Source organism: Triplophysa dalaica, chromosome 18 (genome assembly GCF_015846415.1).
Source record: "Triplophysa dalaica isolate WHDGS20190420 chromosome 18, ASM1584641v1, whole genome shotgun sequence".
In the NCBI taxonomy this organism is placed as follows: domain Eukaryota; kingdom Metazoa; phylum Chordata; class Actinopteri; order Cypriniformes; family Nemacheilidae; genus Triplophysa; species Triplophysa dalaica.
Genome location: NC_079559.1, coordinates 6,573,717 through 6,599,617, shown reverse-complemented (window position 1 = coordinate 6,599,617; position 25,901 = coordinate 6,573,717). Strand labels below are relative to the sequence as shown.

General features: G+C 39.0%; 1 protein-coding gene across 1 annotated transcript in view; it reads left to right on the top strand.

Annotated features, from left to right (window-relative positions):
* The window catches only part of sema6bb (sema domain, transmembrane domain (TM), and cytoplasmic domain, (semaphorin) 6Bb), a 104,112-nt gene extending 89,871 nt beyond the window's left edge, over positions 1-14,241 (top strand). Inside the window, 1 exon segment of the mRNA XM_056729603.1 lies at positions 9,471-14,241. Coding sequence (XP_056585581.1) covers positions 9,471-10,351 — 881 coding nt within the window. The 3' untranslated portion in view covers positions 10,352-14,241.
* The last annotated feature ends 11,660 nt before the right edge of the window (positions 14,242-25,901 follow it).

The following is a 25,901-nucleotide window of genomic DNA, read 5'->3' as shown; positions in this document are numbered from 1 at the left end:
TGTGTAGGGTGGGTGTCATTGGTTTTACACGAGGGATGGTTGTGTTTGTGAGTGATGTACTGCTCTTGCCCTCTGGACCCTACAAACACTCCCACAGGGGCAGTTCAGTTTCTCCTGAAGTTCAACACTGCATGACCTTCATGTCCAAGTCATTAGTTCAGTCTTTTCACAGGGAAACACGGACATGTATGTAAACTCACACATATTTCACATGCCTCCGAAGGTCTTTCTTGCAGAGTGAGCCATACCGAAGGCTGTCCCACAGATCATCCATGCGGAGAACTTTGAGAACGCTTCAGTGTGGCCATAAATGAAAAACAATGTGTGTGGGGGTTGAAGGAATGATAGACAAGAAACAGGGAGTCAGGTCAAAGTCAAAGTTTTATGTGCAGCACAGCAGACGGCAGTAATTATTGGTGTAAAAAATACTTTTTTACAAGCTTCAATTTAAAGGATTTATGTATAAATGACCCCATTATTGCCTGGACGCATTTATATTTATATATATGTATGGTAATGTGCACTTCTGATTAGATGGTAACAGCATTTTATTGACCCTTCTTGTTCTTGTAATCTTTACAATACAATAAAGTTAAATGTACTCTTATATGTAGTAAACTATGTTTAAAATAAATTTGACAAAGCTGTACCTACAGTAAAAGAATGCTGTAGTGTATATACGCTCACCTAAAGGATTATTAGGAACACCTGTTCAATTTCTCATTAATGCAATTATAGTTGTGGTGAAATGATGTGGGGATGTTGTCTTGGCACACTTTAGGCCCCTTAGTGCCAATTGGGCATCGTTTAAATGCGACGGCCTACCTGAGCATTGTTTCTGACCATGTCCATCCCTTTATGACCACCATGTACCCATCCTCTGATGGCTACTTCCAGCAGGATAATGCACCATGTCACAAAGCTCGAATCATTTCAAATTGGTTTCTTGAACATGACAATGAGTTCACTGTACTTATAAGGCCCCCACAGTCACCAGATCTCAACCCAATAGAGCATCTTTGGGATGTGATGCATCCCACAAATCTCCATCAACTGCAAGATGCTATCCTATCAATATGGGCCAACATTTCTAAAGAATGCTTTCAGCACCTTGTTGAATCAATGCCGCGTAGAATTAAGGCAGTTGTGAAGGCGAAAGGGGGTCAAACACAGTATTAGTATGGTGTTCCTAATAATCCTTTAGGTAAGTGTATATAAAGTGAAATATACTGTATGACTAAAGTGCTGTATATAAAATATGAGAGCTGTGTGTGCCATAAACAAAAAAAGTGAAAGTTAACCAATGAGTGGTATTGCTGAATATAAACGTAATCTTAGAGCTTTTTTCTACACGAGTTGTTGCAGTATTATGCATTGAAGTAGAAATGAATATTTGCACGTTACGATGAGGCTTGAGTCATGTAGACACACACATGGTCAACACAAATCCAATATTTCCCTAATCCCGGACCATCCTCTTCCTCCCATCATTTCTAGTCTACTCAAGAGTGAAATTAGCATGAATATACTATATGTGTGAGAAATGTAAGGTAATGTGCATCTCACCCTCGTTGGCCTGTCAGTGAGAGACTGGGAAGGGTGGAAGGACAACAGCAGCTGCCACTGAAGCCTGGAGCACAGCCAACGCGTGTTGTGCTGTTGAGGATGTTGCTGTGGTGGTTGCCAGGCGTGTTGACAGGGCATGAAGAATCTCCGCTACAGATCATGGTGACTGTGTGAAAGTGATAGTTCAGACAGGTGTGTGTGTGTGAACATAAACAGACTGCAGGCTGCTTAAGCAAAACTATATATGACTTAAATAGGTTTACAAAAAATTGCCTGTGTTCATACGTTTAGGGTCACTTGACTGATGCTTTTCACAATCTTAAAGATGTATGTTCTAAATTAGTTATGTGGAGGTATTGTGCCAACATATTAATTGCTTTTAACACATTACACAGCAAATGACATATAAATATCTGTCATTACAAAATTCAAATGTGTTTTAAACGTTTTTTAAATGAATTAGTTGTACTTCATAATGAAGAAAATCTGCCAATGACCTTCAACATTTGAACAGTCGTGAATGGCCACTGCAGACTGGAGTGATTGATACAAATAAATGTATAATTCAGATAATGTGGAGAAAGAAAATCCAGATGTCCCAGTCAGCCCAAACCGGCAAACTTAATATCTCAGTTCGACAGAGTGCACAACTGTTAGAACCAGAGTGTTAACTTAATACAATAACCAAGTGTTTTCAGCTGCGGTAATATACTGCTCTTTGCAGAACACAATGACGGGCGAAATTTACGTCTCAAGCATGCTGGAAAGATTAACTTTAAATAGAGGTTTGGAGATTGCGCTGCATGCAGATTTCAATTGGCTCAACTAATGGCGCAGTGTCGCTTTCTGAATTTATTACCCGCTGTGGAATATTTCTTAATGATTTCATTTGAGAGTTCTCTTGTTTCGCTCCTAAATCGAGGCTATCAATTTACCAGCTAACTTCCTGTTGCTGTATGGCCATGTCTGTCGCATTGTGATGCAGTTTGTGCATTGACGCACTTCCATGATCCTGCATACTTGTTTGATAATTAAACACAGCTGAACGGGCTCTTATCTGCATCCTCATTAGGATCTGTCGGCAACAGTTGCTACGATTGAGAAAAAGCATGCGCTAATTGACTGCAATTTATTGTGGCTGACTAGGCGGCGTCTGCAGAATGTGGAAAAGGTGAGCACGCAACAATAGGGAACAGTGCTGCGGCAGTCAGCCGTTTCCCTTTTAACGCCGACTCCTGTGGGGAGGCTCATATCCGTGTCCGGCCTCGTCTCAACAGCCCTCATTATTTTAAACAGTACCTTCTATTTAGTTTCATGTTAATCATCGTCAAGCGTTGTGGATTATAGCTGCACAATTATGTTGGAATTAGAAACCCTGAACCAGTGCCAGGAAGCCTTTCACCTTATTGGAATGATATAGGCCACGAGCAGCTCGCTCTTTATTGAAAATTATAGAAACGCTGATTGAGAACACATGCAGCTGTCTGTAAACCAGAAGGCTGTATATTGATCCGGGAGTTCGGCTTTTAAATGTAAGCTAAGACGCCGTAAATGTCTTTGCCACTATCTTTTTGTAAACACCCCGTCTAGAACCAGACGGTTAAAAAAATAGCAGATTTTGTCTAAGGGGCTTTCATTAAAACTTGGTGAAAAGACAAGCTCAGACCAGCGTAACTATACTGGTTATATTTACATTTATACATTTGGCTTTAATCTAAAATTACTTAAAATGCTTGATGTATCCATTTTCTCTGAATGTATAACATCATGCTGTACTTGTTAAGTTACGGTAGTGCTGGGTAATTCTGTTTTGGTGAATTAAAGGAACATGTCCACCCAAAAATGTCTTCATTTATTCAGCCTTAAGTTGTTTCTTTGTTTTGGCGAACACGGAGAAAGATATTTGGAAGAATGATGATAACCAAACATTTCTTGGCCCCCATTGACAACTGTAGTAGGAAAATTGCTTTATAAATGTCTTTGTTCTGTTGAACACAAAAGAAGATATTTTGAAGAATATAGGAAAGCAAAGAGTTCTGAGGCATCTATGACTACCATTGTAATTTTTCCTACTAGTCAATGGTGGCCAAGAACTGTTTGGTTACAAGCATTTTTCCAAATATCTTTCTCTGTGTTCATCAGAACAAAGACATTTATAAAGCAATTTATACATTTGTATGTACATTTATACAGATTTGGAACAACTCGAGGTTGAGTACATGAAGACAGATTTTTTTTATTTTTGGGAGAACTGTTTCCTTGACAAGTATCGGAAACCATTTAGTACATAGTTATGATGTTTATCAAATAATGTGGATCAATCAGTCTGATCTTTTGAATGATGTTGGTGAAAGAGATAGTTCATTCAAAAATAAAAATGATTGTTGTTTAGAACCTGTACGACTTTATTTTTGTGTAGATCACACTAGTAGATGTTTTGAGAAAATTCTCAATGGTACTGGGTTCACACAACTTTGTAAGTCGCTTTGGATAAAAGACTAAATGTCAATGTTGGCCAATGTTGTTTGGTTACCAAAATATCATCTTTTGTGAGGGTGAATAAAAATTGGGTGAAAGGTTTGCTTAAAGCTAGTTAGAAAATCTTGGAGGGTCACTTGCATACCAGTACACTAAAACCAACTTACGCCTCTGGTGTTACCACAAAGCAGAAAAACTAAGATTTAGGCACAGCAAGAGAAGAATGAAGAGTCGATCGCTAAAGAGAGAGACACAGAATAGCCTGGAGTCTTTCTCCAGAGAAGGAAAGAATGAGAACTGAAAAGGTCTGCGTGTGTGTGTGTGTGTGTGAGCGAGAGAGAAAGAGAGAGAAAGAGAGAGAAAGAGAGTTAGAGTGAAGCCAAGAGAACCCGGGACAGACAGAAAGAGAAAAGATAATGAGTAAAGCCAGTGAACCATAAGCCATTACACACACACCATGTGAGCCTCGTGTTAACACACACACACACACAGCAGCTCAATCTAATGCAATGCAGAAACTACTGCAAGAATAACGAGTTGCATGAGTTACATAAGCCAGCATCTCTTCACAGCAGATAAGAACCTGCTTGCAACACACACACGTTTGTGTGCTCAACCGCTTTTCGCCCTGAGAAAGAAGGTCGGTTAATTAATAAACCCTGGGAAGGTTGGAAATAAGAAAATCCATATTCCACCTGAGGTTTTTAATGACGAGATCTCTGCGAGGGCCCTGCTAGCATTTCATTAGCCGCGTCTCCGCTTACAGGTTGAAAGAGGAGAGAGAGCGAGCAAGGAGGAGTGCAGAAGAGTGATATAGGGAACTAAAGAATAAGGGTGCATCCCTAGAGACAGACAGCCAGCAGAAGATGAAAGAACGTGGCGGAGTAAGAGAAAGGGGAGGGGTGGAGGAACAAGGAACGAGCCAGGGAGGATGTTCACATAGATAGACGGATAGATAGATAAGCAACCAACATCAAACCGAAGGATCTACTAGTGAATAGGTCTATGGAATAAAAGCTAAAAGCAAGGCAGTTAGTCCCTGGGCTCTGGGTCTTTTAGCACTTGGCCCATTGCCTTGCAAGACCAATTCTAACTAGACCGATCCACCACTATTGTTCACCCGTAATTGGAGCTTCCATCTCAGGACGAGCTCGTTGTTCTTCAGGCTGGAAGTCCGGCTGCCTTCCATTAAGCTTTTAATAAGTAAATGGGGAAAGAGGGATTCTGTCACACCATCGGGAATGAGAAAAAGAAAGGCCTGGTGCCCCCACATCCACTCCCATCTATTTGTTTTGTTTCCTTAAGCCGTCACGACAAAGCTAAGTGGCTACAAAGGCAACATCTATAATGGCACGGATCTATTCATCGCGTACACGCACCATATCTTTTTTTGTGATAAACACATTGCAGGCGAGAGAGAGAAGAAAGAGAGATTTTTTTTTTTTAATGCATCTCTTTCACTATGGAGAAAGGCCGCTGTGGTCTGGGTAATATTTTTCGAGGCACCATCAGGGCTGTGCCAGGGATCGAAACATCTCGCACATACAGCACTGTGAGTGTTTGATGTAGGTCGAAATGCTTCTTACAAACTAAAGCCCTATTTAGTCCTCCAGTTTTCCCTGGGGATTGAAGGTAATCTAGATTTTTTTTATCTGTCTGAATTAAATACTTCTCTCTCTTCACAACTTTTCCTTGTTCGTTTTCACGTTTATGGTGTACTGGAACTAAAGCTACTTAAGGTTTAATAGCAATAAACATTTCATTAAATATTCAAATGCATTAACAAAAGTAGACATTTTTATTTTATTTTAATCTTTTATTCTATAAAATGTTGTATTTTTATCACACATACAGAGCACATTACTTTCATTACTTTACTTATTTATGCATCTTCACATAAATAATATAATTATTATAATTGTATTTTCAGTTTATTTTTTTATAATGCTAAATTTAACTTTTATTTTAGTCTTAGTTTAAGATTGCTTTTTATTTATTTCCAGTTGAAAATGTAGTGCCTCAACTTACACGTATTTCAGTTTATAATTTATATTTTTTATTTAGTTTTATGTACATGTATATACACATCTATATATATGTATATAAACAATATTTTGTCAGATATTTTGTTTAATTTTGTTTTGGTTTTATACTTATGTAATTTATATATTGTCGTTATCCTTCTGAAGCCTTGAATGTCCAAATACGCTGTTTGTCAGGAAATTGAAATGTTTTTTTTAATGATAACACACTGTGTTGTCGAAGTCACAAACATAAAGGGTGACTAATAATGATTTATGATAAAAAAATCACAAAATATGGAAATGCAAAGTTTTGGTAAGAACAGCGACAATATAATAGACTGATATAATCTTGTTTATTATTTCTTTAGGCACTCCTATATTGAAAATCTAATCCCGCACAATTCATGTACATTCCCAGACCTCCTATTAATAACTATATCTCAAACAATTTGGAAAACTAATCCTGTTTGAATATCACTCTAGTTTTTTCTGAGCTTTGATCCCCCAGTGAGTTCATCATGACCTTTGACCCGAGTAGAAGCAATTTCAGAAGGCTGCACATTTGAGCCACCCTTCAGAGTTTGTTTAAAAAATTCAGAGCAATTTAGTCTTCAAGCAATCAAACATTTCATTATCTTTCACCTCTTTGCCTTATCCTGCATGTAAACACATGAACAAACACAGTCTATACAACTACATCCCATCATCCCACCCAATTCACCACATCCTCCCAGACCCCGGTACCCCTGCTCCCCTGTGTCTGACAGGGACCGCATGAATGCCAAGTGGGCTGTGAGACAGTAAACAAGAGCTGTTTTAGTCAGTGGTTCGTGAAGTCAACCGCCACATGCCAACAACGTTTACACAACTTCAAACAGACACCCATCCGCATCCCGCCGTCAGCAGCTGAAATATAAATCATAAAGATGATCAAAACAAAAACAAATAGTTTGCCACCCTTCATACAGCAATTAGCACAATGGGAAAATGTACACACACCTGGTATCTGTCTGGGAGTTGATAAATATACCGCACCCCCCTGCCCTCACCAAAAACAAATCAGGAAATCCTCTGTTTTTGAATTGAATTCAATCTGGCAGCTACCGGTAGCCGGGCAGAAACAGATAAACACAACATGAGAAAGGGTGGAGATAAGCTTTGAAGGAATAAAACAAAGTTGTAAGGACAGAAGGATAATAAATGCATTCACATGAACAGATTGATGGATCTTAGGTGTCAGCTTGGTAATGTGGTCTGTCTGTCTCGATGAATGAAATCTGTACTCCGCTGACAGATACAGCTTTTAATTCAAAATACAGACAAACACCCACACTGAGGAAACTATTATGAGCTAATTGTCATTGCGGCATTTTTATTGATTGTGTCCTCATTTTATTTGTGCGTTTAAACAAGCGACTGTGAGTGCTAATTACGGCTGTTTATTTTCATGTGTCTCCATTGTGATGCTTTTCAGACAATTTAATTAGTTTGTTCCAAGGACATTTAATCTATAATTGAAGTTATTTTGTGGTTCTCACTTCTCTGACTGTAGAAAGAAATCTGGCAATATTAAAATAATTTTATTTTGTCCATAAAATGTCTTGTGTGCTACTTCAAGGGTTCCCAAACTTCCATTTTAGGATCCACCTAGACAAGTGTCCATCTCAAGACCCACAGAAATATTTTAAAATGGAAATATGGGGGAAATACACACCTTGTCATTTTATCAATAATTTATGTTTAATTGCAATACCACTATACCTTAGACTTGTGGAAAAGGTCATTACTGGTCATTTATTGGACCAAACCTTTTTGGTGTCAATCGCGCCACAAGCAAGTGCCTGTGCGACCCACCTCATTCCACTGGGTGATCCAGAAATATATTGATGCGACCAATAACAGCCACAGAAAAAGGACTATTTCAAAATTATTTTCAGCTTTTGTAACTTTACTTTTTATAGGTATGGGTTTTGGTAAAATTATCGTTTTTGTTTCATTACTTACAAAATATATTTTATGTGATAAACTCGCAGTTTTCATGTGTCTTGTCATGCTGTTAGTCTTCACATGGATGTTGGATGATTCCTTAGGGTTGGTTCTGTAGAAATTTAACAGATACTGGACTGAAATGGCCACAATACATTTAGAAATACTAATTAACTGAAAATTTGTTATGGTCTCTAAATTTGTTTGTGGCTTTATATTGAGGACTCATCTTGCACATTGCGGATTGCTATCCAATCAAAGGCTCCCCAGAATCTTCATTCTAATAACTGGCAGGTAGAAAATCATGGGTGATGATACTACAGGCTGTTTTGATATGCTTGTGGTTTTCTTCCCAAACCTCCAGCAAATATATTATATTACTTTTGCATCTCTGTAAATCTTTATTGATATTTCACCCAAAAATTAAAATTCTGTCATCATTTACTCGGCCTCGTGTTACTTCATACCTGTATAAATTAGACGAGAAGATGAACACAGAGTAAAATTTGTAAGAATGTTAGCAATTTTCAATTCTCTGACATCATAGACTGTCATAGTAGGAACAATTAAATGGCAGTCAAAGGTGCCCCAGAACTATTGTTTTCCTTCTTCAAAATATCTCACTTTGGGTCAACAGGCTTAAATGGCTTAAATTCTTACAAATATCTTCCTTTGTGCTTAACAGAACAAATAAATGTATATAGGTTTGAAACAACCTGAGGTGAGTAAACGGTGACAGAATTTTCGTTTTGGAGTGAACTAACCCTTTAAAGTTAAGCAAACGTTAATTGGGCTCACCTGCAGTCTCTGTTGAACTGAATTTATGGAGGGGTAGCTTCTGTGCTCTATTTCACCATTTTACTTGAAATATAGATTCAGTCCAGATTTATCGATAACAGGCCCTGGAGCTTGTACTCCGCAGGCGAAAAGGCCTCCTGATATTTTCCCAATTGATCTATTGCGGTTTTTATTCAGGCATGTTTTCTCATCATCAATAATTCATAAGCGTTCTTCAAAGAACTCAAGGCTTGTCATTTTAAAGTGAATGGTATCCATTGCTCTCATTTCTCTTTACTTTGTTTGTGTGTCTATCACCAGCGCACAGACACCCAGGGCACTTTTTAATTGGTAAATACGACTCAAAACCTTCAGGGTTTATCACAATTATTCACTGCTAGACATTTTTGAAAGTTAATGTTCCAAAACACATAATGGATGATAGATGCTTTGAATCTGGATGACGGTTATTACAGCTGTTAAAATCTCCATCCACATTAGGTAATGAGTGCAATTAGTTTGATATTTTCCTTCTTTGATCTACATTTCTTTGTAGAGAAGTGAAAAAGAAACCTCAAGGTAATCTCATTTTGTTTGTTATGAATGTTCTCACTGTTTTTCTTTTCTGTGTGTGATTAGGTCCTCAGCAGGAGAGTTTCATTGAGGAACCAGATGGCTTGGTGTCTGTAAACCTTCTGGTGGTGTCTGCAGTTTCCGCGTTTTCCACCGGGGCGGCGCTGTCGGGTCTGATGGTGTGTTGGTTGATGAGCCTCAAGCACCGGCAGCGATCCAGGGGAGGCGGTGCTGGCTTGGGGAATCGACGCAAGAGTGAAAAAGAGCAGAGCATGCTGGGACACGGCCGGAGCGGTTCTGTGATCAGCGTGACACGAATCAGTGGCGATCGCCCTCGCTCTCAAGTGGAAAACATGTTCACCAATGGCTGGCCGACGTCTGGAGACATGGACCCTGGACTTCCTACACCCGAGCAGACTCCACTACAGCAAAAACGTCCTACTCCGAATGTTCACCTCACAGACTGTGATTGGGACCAGAACCATACGTTCCTCACGCAGACTGGGACTCCCTGCCCCGCTAACTCTGCAGTCATATACCTGAGCTCCAAATACCTGCAGGGTGGGCGGCAAGAGGGCTCCGGTGATGTGGGCCCTCATTCGGAGCGTCAGCGTTATCTCATCCTCTCCCACCCACCCAGTCATAGGGAACAGGGTGGACGAGGGTCTGCCCCGACAACCCGAAACTCTGCGGGTGAGTACAGCTATCCAGCGACCCCTCAGGACTCCCCCGATCGTATGAGGGTGGTGTCGGCTCCGACCACGCAGATGGAATACGGCGAACCATTGCGTTGGTCCCGCGACGGGTTAAATTTTAATAGCAACAACGCCACTCCCTCCAACCACCACCCTTATCCAATTCAGCCCCGCACTAATGCTGCGTTAGTGCGACCGGCCCACCATACCCAGCGGGGTCTCATAAGTGAACGTAACCCTAACGGACAGTGAGTCTGGGCATAATCACTGCCTTCAGAATTGTATCACCCCCCAAGACAGACTCAGATAAGACTCTCCTTTTGTAATTCTGCCCTACCTGTCCTTACTCACTGCCATCCAGTGTCTCTATAATCTCCTATGAGTGGCTGAGCTCTGAAGATGTGACAAATCAGCTAGCTATTACATGAGAGAGAAAACAAGCGTGTTAATGGTTGATGGTGTTGAAGCTGTGGTCCTCATGGCTGCTCACCCAGCTTGTGGCACGACGCTACTTAGCGTGTTAGCACATTAGCGGCTTCTATCACGCCCTGTCCAATCAAATAGAAGGATTGCTTTGGCGGTGGGAGACGAAATGCAACATAATCATATTCTCGCAAACGGCTTCGTGGACTGTTTACCAAACAGATGTAGTCACGGATTGTCTTTCTGTGTAACCTCACGCCCTGTGAACCATTCAATGGATGTGATCTGTGATCCGATGTGAAAAACAGGCAACCGTCACGCCAAAACTGGGTGTGTAGCCAGAAAAGATTGTGTTAATGGGAACACAAACAGCCACACGGTTGCCCGACACTGGAGTTTCATAAATGATTCTGATGTCCCCTAACCCTGTATTAAGTGTCAGGAAGCAATCAAGACAACTGCCATGTGAATTTATCTAAAGACCTGTGTGCTGTTATATCAGATGTGAGTGGGTGAAGAACAGTGTTAGCCAAAGTCGTGGATGAATCAGGCCATGCTTTGCGGACCAGCCCTAACAGCACAGAGCAGCGAAGCACTGTGGAAAATAATTTTATTGTGTACAGGAAAATATGCTTGGGTGGACCCATTTATTTTGTTTTTATATATATTATATTATATATAGTTTCCAAAACGAAGAAGGTTTTTGGTGTGTTTTGTTTTGTTTTATACATACACTTACAAGAGAAGTTGACCGGAGCAAAGCATAGGAAAACATATAAATCTCTCTCTCTCTGTCTCTCGTGATATGCAGTACCAATCAAAAGTTTGGAAACGCTTGACTGAAATGTTTCTAATGATCTTTTAATCTCAAGGTATGCTTTTGTAGACAAAAAATATATCAGAGTTTTATTTAAAAAGATTGGAATGAATGATTAAGACCAAATAATGATTAAATGCAGCCAATAAGAGCGCTAAATACAACTTCTAGAGTTGAGCTCTTGCGAAGGTGATAAAGTATAACATAATTTTGATTAATTTATAAAACAACAACATTTAGACACAATATAAATTACAATTGTCCTACTCCATAGTTTTGAAAACTTTACTATTATTCTAATAGGTTACAAATCTAAATAGAGAATGAGCGTTTCCAAACTATTGATTGGAAGTGTCTATTATTATTGCATTTTAAACTATGTTTCCTAAGATATATTTTTTTAATATACATACACGTGAATTGAAGTTGATTAGAACGAAGCACGAAAACACTTTCCCCTCTTTCTATCTCTTTCTTTCGCTTGATTTACCTCTCTCTGCAGTCCATTGACTAGAATGTGAGCATGGTTGTCCGGGCCGAGTCGGGCCGCTAGGGAGCTGCATTCAGAGTGTATCTGCGACACTAGGACTCTTTGTCCGGCCCAGCCAGAGGAGACCATCCCAACAACAAATAGCCGTTAAGAGTCGTGGCCTCGGCCTAGGAGAATGTCAATGAGATGCCAGACAGATCGGGCCCCTCCAGGTCCCCATTCACTGCCGGCCCTCAGAAACCACACAGAATCACGGGGCAGATGAATACAATGTTACATTTAGATGGAGAGCAAAAAAATCAAACCCACAGAGCTCCTCGTGGCCCTGTGCCCACTTCAACCGTTGTTCGCTTTCCTCTGGCCCTCTTTGGATTGGTGTTTGTTTGTTTCAGGGTTGTAAACCCCACGGGAGGCATGAAAGAAACCGTGAACTATTTGATTAATTTACCTTTCAGTGAACGAAGTTATCTGTTTTCTATCCGAGGGCTGCCCATAATTTACCCAGCGTTACACCAGTGCCTCCACTAGAGGGCAGTCGTGTATGTGTAAAAAGCATGTTGTGGCGCTCAATGCCCGGGTGGGTTTTGACGTGTCAGAAGCAACTAATGTTTCACGATAAAGCTCGCAATCAACAAAATGAAATTCCAAACGAAAGATAAATCTCTGTTTGAAAACATGCACCAAAAGAAAAGTCTGCTGTGGTGTTGATAGAGAGCGTGTTGTTACTTTAATACAAATGGATGAAAGCGCTGAAGCGGAAGAGGATGGAGATTAATGAAGTGTATAATTTATAGGTTTAAGTGCAAATGCATGGGTGACTTCTAAGCAAAAACTAAATGTGTAACAATGTTCACACTGTTGTTTTTAGACATTCGTCCACAATCTAAAAGCTTGCAACACTTGAATCCATAGATCCTTTGAGCCCCACTACCTGGTAAAAATATCTGCCCAGCCATGCATGCTTGTGCCCATCTCAGGGGCTTTCTCACTCCGCTGCACCATTAAGCTGAACATGCATGATTACACCAAGTCTTGGCCTAATAAGGCCTAAAGATAATCATGAGAGATGTGGACGTGCAGAAACGTAGTAACCCACTTGCTTTCAGTTCTTTAAAGCCTGATTTTAGAAGGCAAATACATTAGATGTGGGCAGTAACACCCCAGGCAAAAAAGTATCAGACATGCCATCTTTTTTTTTTAACTTAAGACAGCTTTGCTTATTGTATTATTTCCCAGGCCAATCTTGACCCCCACGAACAAACACCAAACCAAAGTGGTTTAACGTGTGTAAATATGCACCCAAAGAAGTAAAAAAAGAGGCTGTGAAATGGACTTAATTTGCGCTCTTGCTCTATAAAATGTGAAAAGAAAATATACACGACTTGTTTCACCGTTTTCCTGCGTCGTAATTCTCATAAATGGAGCCGGTCGTAAAAACTCAGCTTTCGTTTCGGTTGGACAGAACATATCTTGCGCGTTTCATAAATCTGCCTATTCTCCATCTTCCAATTAAAATGCTTTCTGTGAACGATGATGACATGTGCTGCAGCTGCAGGCTCACAATGTCAGAAAGGCTGCTTTTCTGTTTTCTGCCTTGTCTTTAAAAGCTCTGAGATTCTTATATCCCCCAGACAAAAAACTGTCAGAACTAATGGGCCACCCTAAATGAGAGGATGCGAAAGAAATGGTTTGTTTAGAAATGACATGACACGCTTTCACTCTGCAACATCCGACAAGCACAACTAGAGTCTGCATTTTTGTAAAGTTGTAGAGAATATATTATCCATTGCTGATATCTTCATTTTTATATTTGTTTGTTTTGTTTTTGTGGTAACGATTTAATTCGCTCTCTGGCGTGTGGATTTTTTAAATTATATGATGATTTTGCTGCGACTGTGATCTGAATATCAGTGTTTGATCCTGAATCGTGAACTGTGCGAAGCCTGTGCGAAGCCTGTGCTCAAAGATCGAACAGGAGACGTTTCTTCTGAAAGAAAGGAAGAAAAAATTCACTTTTACCGTGATGGACTTCTAATCTGTATTACTCCGGAGGCTGTTCGTGTTACTGGGTCCATTGTCATTAAATGACAAGACGTGTCCCCTTCTGTGTACATAATTATTTCAGTGCTTAAATGTAATTTAAGTGAACTATCTGCATGAACAGAGCCCCGGTCCCAGTCCACAGAGGTAGTGTGTATTTCTACACGACATGCTACTGTGTGCCCTAATGTTCTCCAGCAATCAGACAGTCACATGCATGCTTTTCAAATCAACAGCACAAATGCACACGTATACCTACACCCACATATTTTTGCATTTGAGAATTCATTGTCCTCCATTCTGGTTGTCATTGAGCATGGAAACTGTGCTCTGTTTTATCATTTCCTGTTCTAATAAACCATCAAGAACCTACCTGAGCGTTCTCGTTTTATTTCTCATATCACGTGACATTTGATATATTTTTCCTCTTTGAAATTTACGAGACCTTTAAAAATGATTAAGAGAGTAATGTGTGGTCGGTTTACATCCATATAGGTTTACCTTCTATGGAGTGTTATTTTAGAAACCACACACTGGTAGGAAGTCTTTACACAACTTTGTAAGAGGAACCGACTGAAATTTCTCCTGTTGTTTGCTTTTACAGAAGACAGAAAAGGTTTGTAAAGACATAAGGGTACGTAAAATATGACATATGAGCATTATTTTTGGGTGACCTGTCCCTTTAAATGTATCAATAGAATTGGTTTGGATTGCATTTTTCTTCTGTATTTCTCAAGATTAAAGTTCATATTTGATTACAGTATGTGCTCCTCGAGTCGGTTAGCATCGGTTCATATGCATTTAAATAAAAGCCAAGAACTGTGATTGGTACACATCCACACATGATTCTTTATACCATCACGTTCTCCCTTTTATTACACCGCAGAGTAATTTGTGGTGTGCAAGTAACATAACCAGCATGATTACTGATTCGTTGTAATTTATTTGTAGAAATGCCAGAAATCTCATAATGAATCTGAACCTCAACTTCCCCATTTTATTTCCAGCCCTCAAGGCTTATGAATATTTATATCCACCACATTGAGTGCCAGATGAATTCATAAACTCATCGGGATTTGGCTTGGAAGTGGAATTTTAACAAGCTCTCCGTGTCTCAGGAGTATCCATGAGAAGGTCAGTAGAATAAATCCTTGTGCAGATGTTGTTTAGGTGTTAAAGGTACAAAACACACACTTAAGTTTAAGAAACCACAAAAGTTACTCTAACACCGTGTCTACACCGGACGCGACACAACCTGCTTGTTCCGAATGGGTTTGACGCGCCGCGCCGCATCCAGTGTGAACAAAATAAAACAATTGAATGGGTTCTAATGCGTTTCTAATGTATTTTGTGGTGTCGCGTCCGGTGTATTCACGGTGTCATGGCAAAAACATGCAGGTCAAATTAATTTGGTTTATTATCCAAACATACTTGGTATTACACATTAGACGAAGGTGCTAGGTATATTTCTTGGATAAGCTTGATGGATATTTTTAATCAGTATTTTATGATTGACAAGAGAAACCGTGCGGCGTTGGTGTAGTTGTTAATGAAATCCACACGGGGGCAGTGTTATCCAGAAAATCCAATCCAGTGGCTGCGTTTCAAGGAAATGTCTCAATAGGGCAGGGTGTCTTCATACAAGTGTGTGTGATTCTTTACATTTTTCTTTTAGACATCACAACACAATTTAGTGTTTCTGCAACTACTGTAGCCTACTTTTGGTCTTGTGACTTTTTGTTGTTTTAGACAAAAAACTCTCTTAAACACCTTTCACACTTTTCATTTCTATCATATCTTTGGCAGAACTATTCCACCACAAAATTTTTACCACATCTTAAAATATATTTTGTGCTGATTTGGACCATGTCATTGGAAATAACGTTTTTGTCTACTTTCTTGCTTGAGCTGTCACAGCTGGCATTTTGTAATCGTATTAATTCCAGTAGATATTTGTTGGACAGAACTGTAGTTTTATATTTTCGTTTTTTTATATTGATAATTGCTCTTATTTTATGCTTAATAGCCAATAGTTGAGAGTTTTGTAACGCTATCACAAAAGGTTCAATGGTTATATTTTCAAAATCTTTTATCTTTCCAGGCCAAATAGCACATAATTTATACACAATTTATATACAGTACTGTGCAAAAGCCATCATAACATTTCAGCAATGATGTTTAATTAATGATAGAATGATAATATAAAATTACTGTACAACCAGACAAGTCTAGAAAATTGTATAAAGCAAAAAACAGAAATAAAAAAATCAGGAAAACAGCTTCTAGGCAAAGGAATAAAGTATTTAGTGTGACTAAAAAATGATGGATGGCCATTTAAACAACATGAAAGCTGGTGGTGGCCTCAGACTTTGGCATGGGACTGCAGACATAAAGCTAATATGCATAATAGTTCATAATTATAAAATAGAAGTAATTATGGACTAGTTCTAGTTTTCTAAATGACAATGTTGCTATAACAACAGTGGCCAATCAGCAGCTATCGTTCAGGCACATGTTGATTCGAAAACCGTGTTACTTCATATAGATCATTGAGTTAGACAGTAGAGAACACCACGTTCATATTACCAGGAAACACGGCCCCAAGAGTAATTAATCTAATTCAGAGCTGTCTGAGTACAATAATCTGTAATCAAAAGAAATCGAGTCGGCCACCAAAACACAGAGCACCTGAAGTGGGACTTTCTCAAGTGTACGCTTATAGTCATTAAAGAAACACTGAACTGTTAATTGAATGTATAGAAATTCAGTGCATTTTTAGCTCGACAAGAGAAGTGGAAGTGTTTAATTTTCTTCCTAATCTATGATCGTCTCACATTCGTTGTTTAGAGAGTCAGAGAGAGTGCATAGAAATGTGAAGAAAGGTTGTATAGCCTCTGAAAGACGCATTTTAAAGTCTTTTTTTTTCGAAAACAGATTGAGAGTGATTAACGTGGAAAACTGCAGGACTCGCACTTTGTGTTAAAGTATGCCTATGTGTTGTCATGGATACATAGGTCAAGGGTCAATAGAAAGAGAATGGATTGAAATGATGTATGACCCTTTCCAAAAAAGCACTCTTCAACCATTTGAAAAGTATCTATTCAAGACAGCTTTTTGAAATTGCGCTATTGAAAACACACACAAGCACGTTCAGAACAATGCGCGTACAACTTTTCAAGCTTGTCAGTTTCTGGTCTGCGTTTAATCTAAGGTATTATGAAATGTAACCCTTAATTAATTATTAAGACTCTGTCACAACAGAAACCGGAGCCAAAAGGTTTAATCTTAGATGTAGTTAAGGTGTCAATCGGGGTTACTTTATCCTTCTTTTCTATCTGACACAGGAGATTCTGCCAGATCCAGGTCAGGCATCTCCTGAATTCTCTGCTCTGCTAGTTACATAAAAAACCAGAACAGCATAATCAGGTTCTACCTGATGTGTGAAAACATGATCGTCATGCATTGTGTGTAACATTGTGATTGACATGCATCGTTATATAATATGTACGTACAGATTTTTGATCTGCATACTTTTTTTGCATCAAGGGTGTGTGAGGAGTATATAATGAGCAATAGTTATTTTAAACAAAGTGAAATGAACAACTTTGTATTATTTATTTGATAAAAGCGTGACTTTAATTGAAGTCATGCTAAGTGTGGATCTGCACGTAACCCTATGTGTGTGTTTTGTAACCATTTGTTTATTGTAATTCTTTTTGGGGTTTAATAATCAGCATAATTCTTATCATATTACACCCACTGTTATTCACGAATTACGATATGTTGTTGTGTACAGAACTGTTTTGTTCTGTTTTCTGTGTTCCATCAGAGCTGTAAGATATTTTTCAGCTAAGACGTGTTAACAATCACAGGTTGTGATCACAAGACAGTCCGCAACCCCAAGGCTTTTCTGAGTACAAATACAGAGCCTGCTTTGTTGAGCTGTTATAAAATCTCCAGGTTTACTGTGCTTGAACATGCTTTCTTTGCACAAGGCTCTCCATGGAAATTTCATACATATGAGAGCCATAACCATCTCCATAGATCTGTCCCTTCGGCAAAGCTATAGCACAAAAAGGGCTTATTCACCCAAAAATTCATATGTCATTATTTATTCCCCCTTTTGTTGTTTTAAGCCTATGTGAAGCAAGGAAGTCTTTCAGATCTATCATAATGTCTGAGCTGGTCTCTTATATAAATGAAAGTAAAAGTAGTCCATATGCCTTATGCAATCTTTCCACTTTCATGGTTACCTCAGTGTTATGTTCAGTAGCGAAAAAAAATACAATCTGCTGTTCAACCATTGTCCGAGAAGGCTTGAATACACCACACGTCTTTGGATAAAAGTGTCTGCTAAATGTAAAATCTAAACAGATTTTTTAAAAACTAGACATCACGCACTTGCAGACTTTTTGAATGTTTGAAAGAAAAACTGAAAGTCTTTTTCAGTCCAGACTGAAAATCTGGGCAAAATCTGAGCAAAAGTCTTTAGGCTATGTGCTTTATTTCCAACATTGATTTCACATTTGCATTACACTTACATCGCTCCAGAGACAAACAAATGCCTTGTCAACTGTCTAATTCTAACCCCTTTTGGCACAGGATCTCTATAAGCTAATGTTTCCACACCTAATTAAACATCACCGTCTGAATTATTTGTAAGAAATGTTTCAGCTGCTGGAGCTGATGTAGTATAGGCATGGGCGCCGTAAAGGGGTGGAAGGTTAGGACGATTCTAAGGGCCCAGCCTGATTTAGGGCCCAGAAGAGCAGACCCCCTTTTTATTTTCCTATTTCTTTTCTCTTTTTTTAATACATAGATTAAATATGCTAGGGCCCCTCGTGCACTAAATGTGTATTTTGTCCGTTTTGACCATAGATTTAATATTTAAAAAACAAATAATGTATTTACTGTTTCGGTCACAACCCTCCCTGCTCACTCTCACAATGGTTCATTCCACCTGCGCTCGCTAGTGTAGCGTTTCTTGCTTATTGGACTTGCCGCAGACAGTGACACACGCAGACACGTCACATCAAAAGTCAGGGAAACAAAAACGGAAAGAAAAGAAGTCAAGAGAAGACAGAGAACGCCAAAGTCGACAGTATGTCACACAGTTTTTCAAAAAGAAAGGTAGCTTGCCATATTCCTGTATTCCAAAACTTATTTTTGTTGCTACATGACCTGCTTTTATCTAGCGAGCTTAGTAAAATAATTACTGAATTATGATTTACATCCAACAATAATAACATCTCTGCTGTCTCCGGGACGGGTTATCATGTCTCGTAGACACAGATTCAGCGGCTGCTGCACACCCACGTCCCCCACCCCCCGTCCCCGTCTCAGCCGAACAAGGTGAGCCTGAGCGCGAAACTTCGCGAAGATTGAAGCCTCTAAACACGTCTTATCTACTGTGTTCGCCACATGATGATAACTTCGCAAAACAAAAAGTAATCTACACGCTTCAAAAATTACAAAATTAGTTTGCCGTGTCGTGTGTTCTGTGAAGTGACAGTGCGGCTGCTAAGATCGATACTGTCAAACTTGACGTTCTTAATATGAATAAAATGCCCCAGAAAAATATAATATAAAATTGAATAAAACGTGTCTCTACTGTAGCTGATGTTTCCTGAATGAGCAGTTTGACCCAGCTAAAGCTTGTTCATGTTAAGTATATGTCAATACATAATGTTCTCTTGTGCTTGCAATTGCAATTGAGATAATAAATGTTCTCCCTTTTATGTAAACAAGTACATATTTCTAAAAAAAATTCTTGTTTTTGTAGGCTTTGTACTCATCTTTAGACATTTTAACTATGCAATGTGCTAAGTATCTTTTTTTAAGTATACAGGGCATGTTTATTGGGTTAAATTTTATCTGTAAAAAATGTAGGGGGCCCAGAAATTTTGGTTTCCATAGGGCCCAGAATTTCTGGCGGCACCCCTGAGTATAGGTACATTAACTGTGAACTGTTGTTATGCTTTGATCTAGCGAATGTGTGTTAATCAATTGGTTACGTTTGAAAATGACACAGCTGCCTTGGAGCGACCACTGCAGTGGAAAATGGAATAGATCCTTCAGCTGTCGGCCTTGAATCGCTCATGTAGATAATTGTCAGGAGTAAATGGGATATTCTGACCCACTTCCACGATGTGACACTTATGTTTGTCAGCCCAAGTTTGATGTTTGTCAGCCCATCTCCTTCTTTTCCATCTCTTTCTATGTCCTTGCATCTAGGGTTGTGTGAACTTGCATTTGTGCATAAATGCAGTCTCAAATACAAGTGTATGGACCTGTGGTTCCCCCGGTTTGTTTTCCTTTTCTCCATAAGTAGGTCATAGCCACCTTCCACATTTTCCTAGACCTCCATCTCTCTCTTTCTCTGTCGTGCCTGTGAAGTGCTCAGCCTGGCTAATCTTTCCAGCCACCACGTACCAAAACTCCACTTTCCAGACGGGAAGGGAAAAAACATGAAGTTTTCCCTCTTCGTTTTTATTCCTGGCATGGTTAACCACTCACAGATTTTTGCTTGTTGATGTAAACCTTTTTTTATGAGCTCAGTCCCCAATTTACTGCCTGCCTTGCTGTTCTTCTTCAATGGAAACAGAAGTACTGGCCAGAAAAATTGACATAGATTGATAATGGATGTGATTTGTTATTATTTAATTTTTTTGGACTGCTAAAATTGACAGAGAATTTGATGGAGTAAGCACACTTTGAATTCATCTCGAAGTCTTTATTCTTTTTCATAGGCTGGTTAAAATGTAGCTTTAAATTGCTTAAAGTTTCTTATAATGTTTAATAGAAAAGCCTGGAGTGGTAGATGAATGCTAATGATGGCTACAAAGCTTAGTTTCGGAGCTGAGTATGCAAGAATGGATAAGCGTCTGTTATGTAAGCCAGAATATGCTGTTCATAAAGTCACCGCAAGAGGTCTCTAATTCCCCAATCTTCAATCAAACGGAAACAAAAATGATCATTTCATGGCTTAAAAGATTGAAGATGATTTCACATTTTTAGATGATGATCTTTTTTTTGCCGCCATAGTATGTGTTTTATATTTCTTTGCTTTCCATGCTCTTCTCTCTAGCTGTGTTTTTCTAAGAGAGTTGACAGTATTCTTCCAGTGTAATGTTCCCTGCTCACCCAAACAACTATTAAATTGTAAATAATATTAAAATGATTGAAACTCCATGATTTAAAAGCCCAAGCCCCCGAAAAACCCGCAAACACAATTACGTGACTGCAACCTTTATCTATTCACCTTACCTAAGAGGATTATTAGGCCTATGTGTATTCATCTTTTCAACTAAATAATGACAGATGAGTGGATGAGGGGTGAACGATCATTGTGCGAGAAAATGACAAGCGCGTGACCAGCGAAAAGGACCGAAATGTAATTACCAGTTTCTGAGGAGGAAGAGAATAGAGGAAAATAAATGACGGTATAAATGGAGGAAGTTTATTGCTTTGTGATAAGGGATGAAAAGAGAGTGAGACATAAAGAGATAGACTGTGTGTCCCACGCTGCCTTTAGGCATCAAGGGAAAGAGAGAGATAGTGGAAATAGGCCACCGTGAACAACAGGAGGAAAGGAGGAACTTTGGCAGGGATGGAAGGTTAATTCTTACTTTAAACAATCTTCTTTTAAATGATTTTTCCTTTTCCAGTCAACTCTGCCTGGATTTCCACTTTATTATGTAATGCTGCAGTAATCATACAGCATGCTGTTTTTGCATACTTTCCAAAAGACTTCTGCTGTATTTTCATTTCAAATTTTAAACGATTTTAAAGATTTCTCATTTAAAGCAATCTGAACCACGTGTAAAGACAATAACAAACCAGTTTAACAGATTAATGTGCATGCAGACGAATGCTTCTGTCCAGCATCGAATTGTCATTGAAAGTAGGCCTATGGGTAGTTAAGTGAGAGCTGGCGTGACGTATGTTTGTATGTTTGTTTGTTATTGCGTGTCATTCTTAAAATTAGGACAGCCATGGCGGACAATGAATGTCATGTCGATTAATAATACACAATTCAAATGTATTGCCATGTTTACCAAGGCCTGTGTGGCAACCTATCGGGATTGTTAAACTGTCGCATCAGTTACAGTTTCAATGAGATGCTAAAACACGTTTGGCTTGTTAGTTTGGATTTAAACTTTGGTATGCGACAAATCACAAGTGTTCCACCTACAGAGAAAATGTATAATTCACTTTACCTTTAATAATTCAGAATGAACCGATGTCTTATAACACTTAAAAAAGATAATTTGTTTTTAAATGTCTTTACAATTTCATTGCATTTGACAATTTTTCTCTTTAAGATGGCATACAGGGTGTGTTTGAGCCGGCATTCTGTTTGGGAGGTTATTTTATTTGACCTTTGTTCGGTCGGTATTGTTCAGAAGCGAAGATAAACTTCATTTCGTGGGCGTGCCTCTGGGTAAACAAGCTCTGATATATTCCTTTAATGCATCTGAGAGCAGACCTTTTGATTACACGGGGAATTTCAGAGATGTTATTCCAGCCCATGTCGCATTTACAGGACCTGTGTCCCGAAACAAAAGCAATTAAATTGCTCTTGTATATCAGATAGGACATGATAACTCATATCACCCGGCTGTCATGACAGCTATAGACAACAGGTTGAGGAAGTTAGATGTAAACCTGCAGGAAGAGAGAGTAAATGTAGCACCATTATAGAGGAAGAAATGAGTGAGATGGTGAATGAAAGGATGAGTAAGATACCTGACCTTCAGTAGACGGGATTCATTGAGGATGGTCCTGGCAAGCAATGCAACTGGTTGCCATGACAACGGAGACGGAGGAACACAAAAGTCATCTTCCATTATGCACGCAATCTAGGGAAACGCGTTCTTTAATTTTTGCTCTGACTCAAAAACATTCTGCATGATCCATGATTTGTCCTGTATCTTTATGTCATTTAAGTTAATTTCCTGCTTAACCTGACTGTGTTGCTTTAAAATGATTACTAAGCTACTGACATATTAAGTATCTGCTGCAGATGACATCTGCGTCTGTCAGTCAGCACAAAATTATTTCAGACAGCTTTTGTTAACTTGAATGAGTAATATCTGTTAGGCCAGAATTTTAATCCACAACACCCATTTTTTCCAAATAAGTGTAAGCATTCCGAGACATTTTTTATTGAATATGCCCTAAGGGACAATCACAAAATTAAGATAATTATGTCTGCCTCCATTCGTTTTAATTGAGACACTCAAGAAAAGTATGAAAATGGCCATCCTTCATGGCGAGAAGATAATCGTCTCTTTGTAATATTCTCGATAATTAGAGATGAGTCAACACAGACTCATGTCTTTATGTGTTTATCTGTACCAAACAAAATGTCCAGACGACTCGATTCTGACCATCTGGGGAGCGGCTGACCATGGAAACCATGAGCAACAGTATGTAAAGGAAATTTTAAAATGTCCAAAAGCTCATGTGAGCACTAGTCTTGAATAAACCGTCATTACAGTTAATTCCAGCACTTTCACTCATAAAAATAAATGTCAGAACATGTAAAACTTTCTTTTGGAGTAGAAAAATGGTTCTTTGATGAACCAGAAAAGCTCTTCTATAGCATTGCTGTTAAAATTATCTTTTTGCCACCCTTATTTTTAAGAGTTCTTATAGCATTTACTTTATATAATGATATTGACGTCAGGGATTTCAGGCCCCTGTGCGCAGCTTACTCGAGAAGAACAGAACATGAAAGAGAGAGAGAATGGAGGAGGGAAGCGAGGATGGACAGAGTAAAACTGGATTACACCCTCGCAGAGAGAAAGAGAGGGATTATCTGGAGTCAGAAAGAGAAGAGGAGGCAGCAGATTAAGAGATAACGAAGAGGAGTGGTGGGGGATTATGGAGATGAGAGCAGGATTTTACAATAATCCCCTGTGAAAAAACAACATTTTATCGACTGCCAAACACAGAGGAGTGTAGCGCCGATTGCTACTATATTCTTCCATAACCTCATCACCGGTCCTGAAATCCATTTGCCATTAGATCACAATGCTATGAAAATCCTTCCTTGTGATGTTTTTTTCAGCATTGTTTAATATATACAGGCCTTCATTGACAGTCTTGTGTGCCCACCCCCAAAGTCTAAACTCTGATTCTGAAGACTGTTGTTATATGTGTTATATAAGGAAGACGGTCAGGAGGTCAGTGATGTGCGTGTGTGCGCGCTTGTGATAGAGTTATGAAAATAGAAGGGAGGGGGCTTCTTTTGTTGCAAAACAGACTCATTTTTGCAAAAATCTGAAGAGCTGTAAAGGAACAGGCTTTGAAACAGGAAGAGAAATCCAAATAGAAATATAATAATAAGAGGAAGCTAGTTGGTCCTGTAGCGGAAATGTTGCAAATGCTCATATATTTACTTCTGGGGACGTCTGTTATGACAACCCTGGTCAAACATGCGCAACAAAGGCTGCTCTTCCCTGTGCTTTGTAAAAGACAGAAAACTCTATTTTATGCACGGAAGACAGCTTTAAACTAGACCAAACAAAGACAGAGAGAGTACATAAACAGAAAATGGGACGTAATAACATAATTCTGGATTATAAGTGAGGAGGAACACAAAACAACACGGTTAAAGAGTATAGACAAATCGTGATCTAATATAAAGGGGTGAAGTCTAAAAAAAGATAAAGCATGAGAGAGATTAGGAGGAAATTAAGCAGAGTGCTCGAGCAGGAGCAAGTGACAAAGCGTTCTCTCAGTTTCCGTGCGTTTCCGCTGCTCCACTAACCTATTTACTATAATCTCTCCACTTTTCATAAGGGAGAGTCCCGCGGGTTACATCATGTCCCTCCTATCTTCTGTTGTTTTTATGTGAGTATATCTTGAAGTAAGAGCACTTCTAGATCTAACCTCTCATTGACTCACCCTGGCTGTCACCATCACATATGAATATGTTAAAAAAGTTTCTGGGTGCCAACGAAGGCTTGTGCAGACGGGGGGCTTTGGGGTCTTGAGCCCAGGCCCTTTTTCTTCCTCAAGAGAAAGTGCCCTTTTTTCTGGGATATTTAAAAATAAATAAATATGTGTGTGCACGCGTTTGCGCACAGCTTTCCCTGTCAAACAAATAGAAAATATCAGGTCAGGGCAGGAGATGCTGAGAGTTCCGATCCCTTTCTCCCATCCGCGTCTCCAAGCAAGTGCGCAGCCGCGCATAGCGGGCACGCGCAAGCTGTGTATAGCAGGTTTGGCACATGAGGCAGAGAAGTGAAGCCCTCCCTCCTTTCCAGTAGCGTTTGTTTTGGTGTGGAGGTGAATACCAGCATATCAACAGTTATTAATATTTACATTACATTAAGAGATAGGCTATTTCCCATTGAAATGTTATGTTCAAATAGTTAGAAATATATGCAGCTTGATTTGGTTAGTTTAGAAGAAATCTATAGAAGCAAACAGACGAGGGTATAGAAAGCTTAAAACAAACACATTTTTTTGGCTATTCCTTCCAATGAGAGCAAGAGAAGATATGAAAGCAAAATATACCATCTCAAAATTGAACAGTAGCCTACATTAAGTGTCCCGCCTTAAACAATAACTTGATAAGTTTGATGTCAGGCTCCTCATCTAATAACTATCCATTTTATATGTTGTGTTTGCTGAAAGATCTAAGCAGCCCTCACTCACATGTGAAACAAAGTTCTTGTAACCATCAGTGTGTGTGTGTGCACGTGCGTGCGTGGTACGTAAGTGTACTTATAACAACAATAATAATAATATTATTAATAATAATAATTAGTTAAGGTGCTGTATTTGTGTATTTTTCAATCATTTTTTGCCATGTGTTTTAATTATTTTTGCATGTTTGTGTCATGTAAAATAGCAAAATAGCACCAACTGCCTTTTTCAGTTTAGTGTAAAGGTCATTTTGGGTGTCCCAATAACACCAAAATAATTAAAATAGTTTATTATGCAAAATAAATAAATTATTGATGTGAATAGGTCCTTTTCCTTTGTGCAGTCATTTACTCTAAATATATTTAAACTTT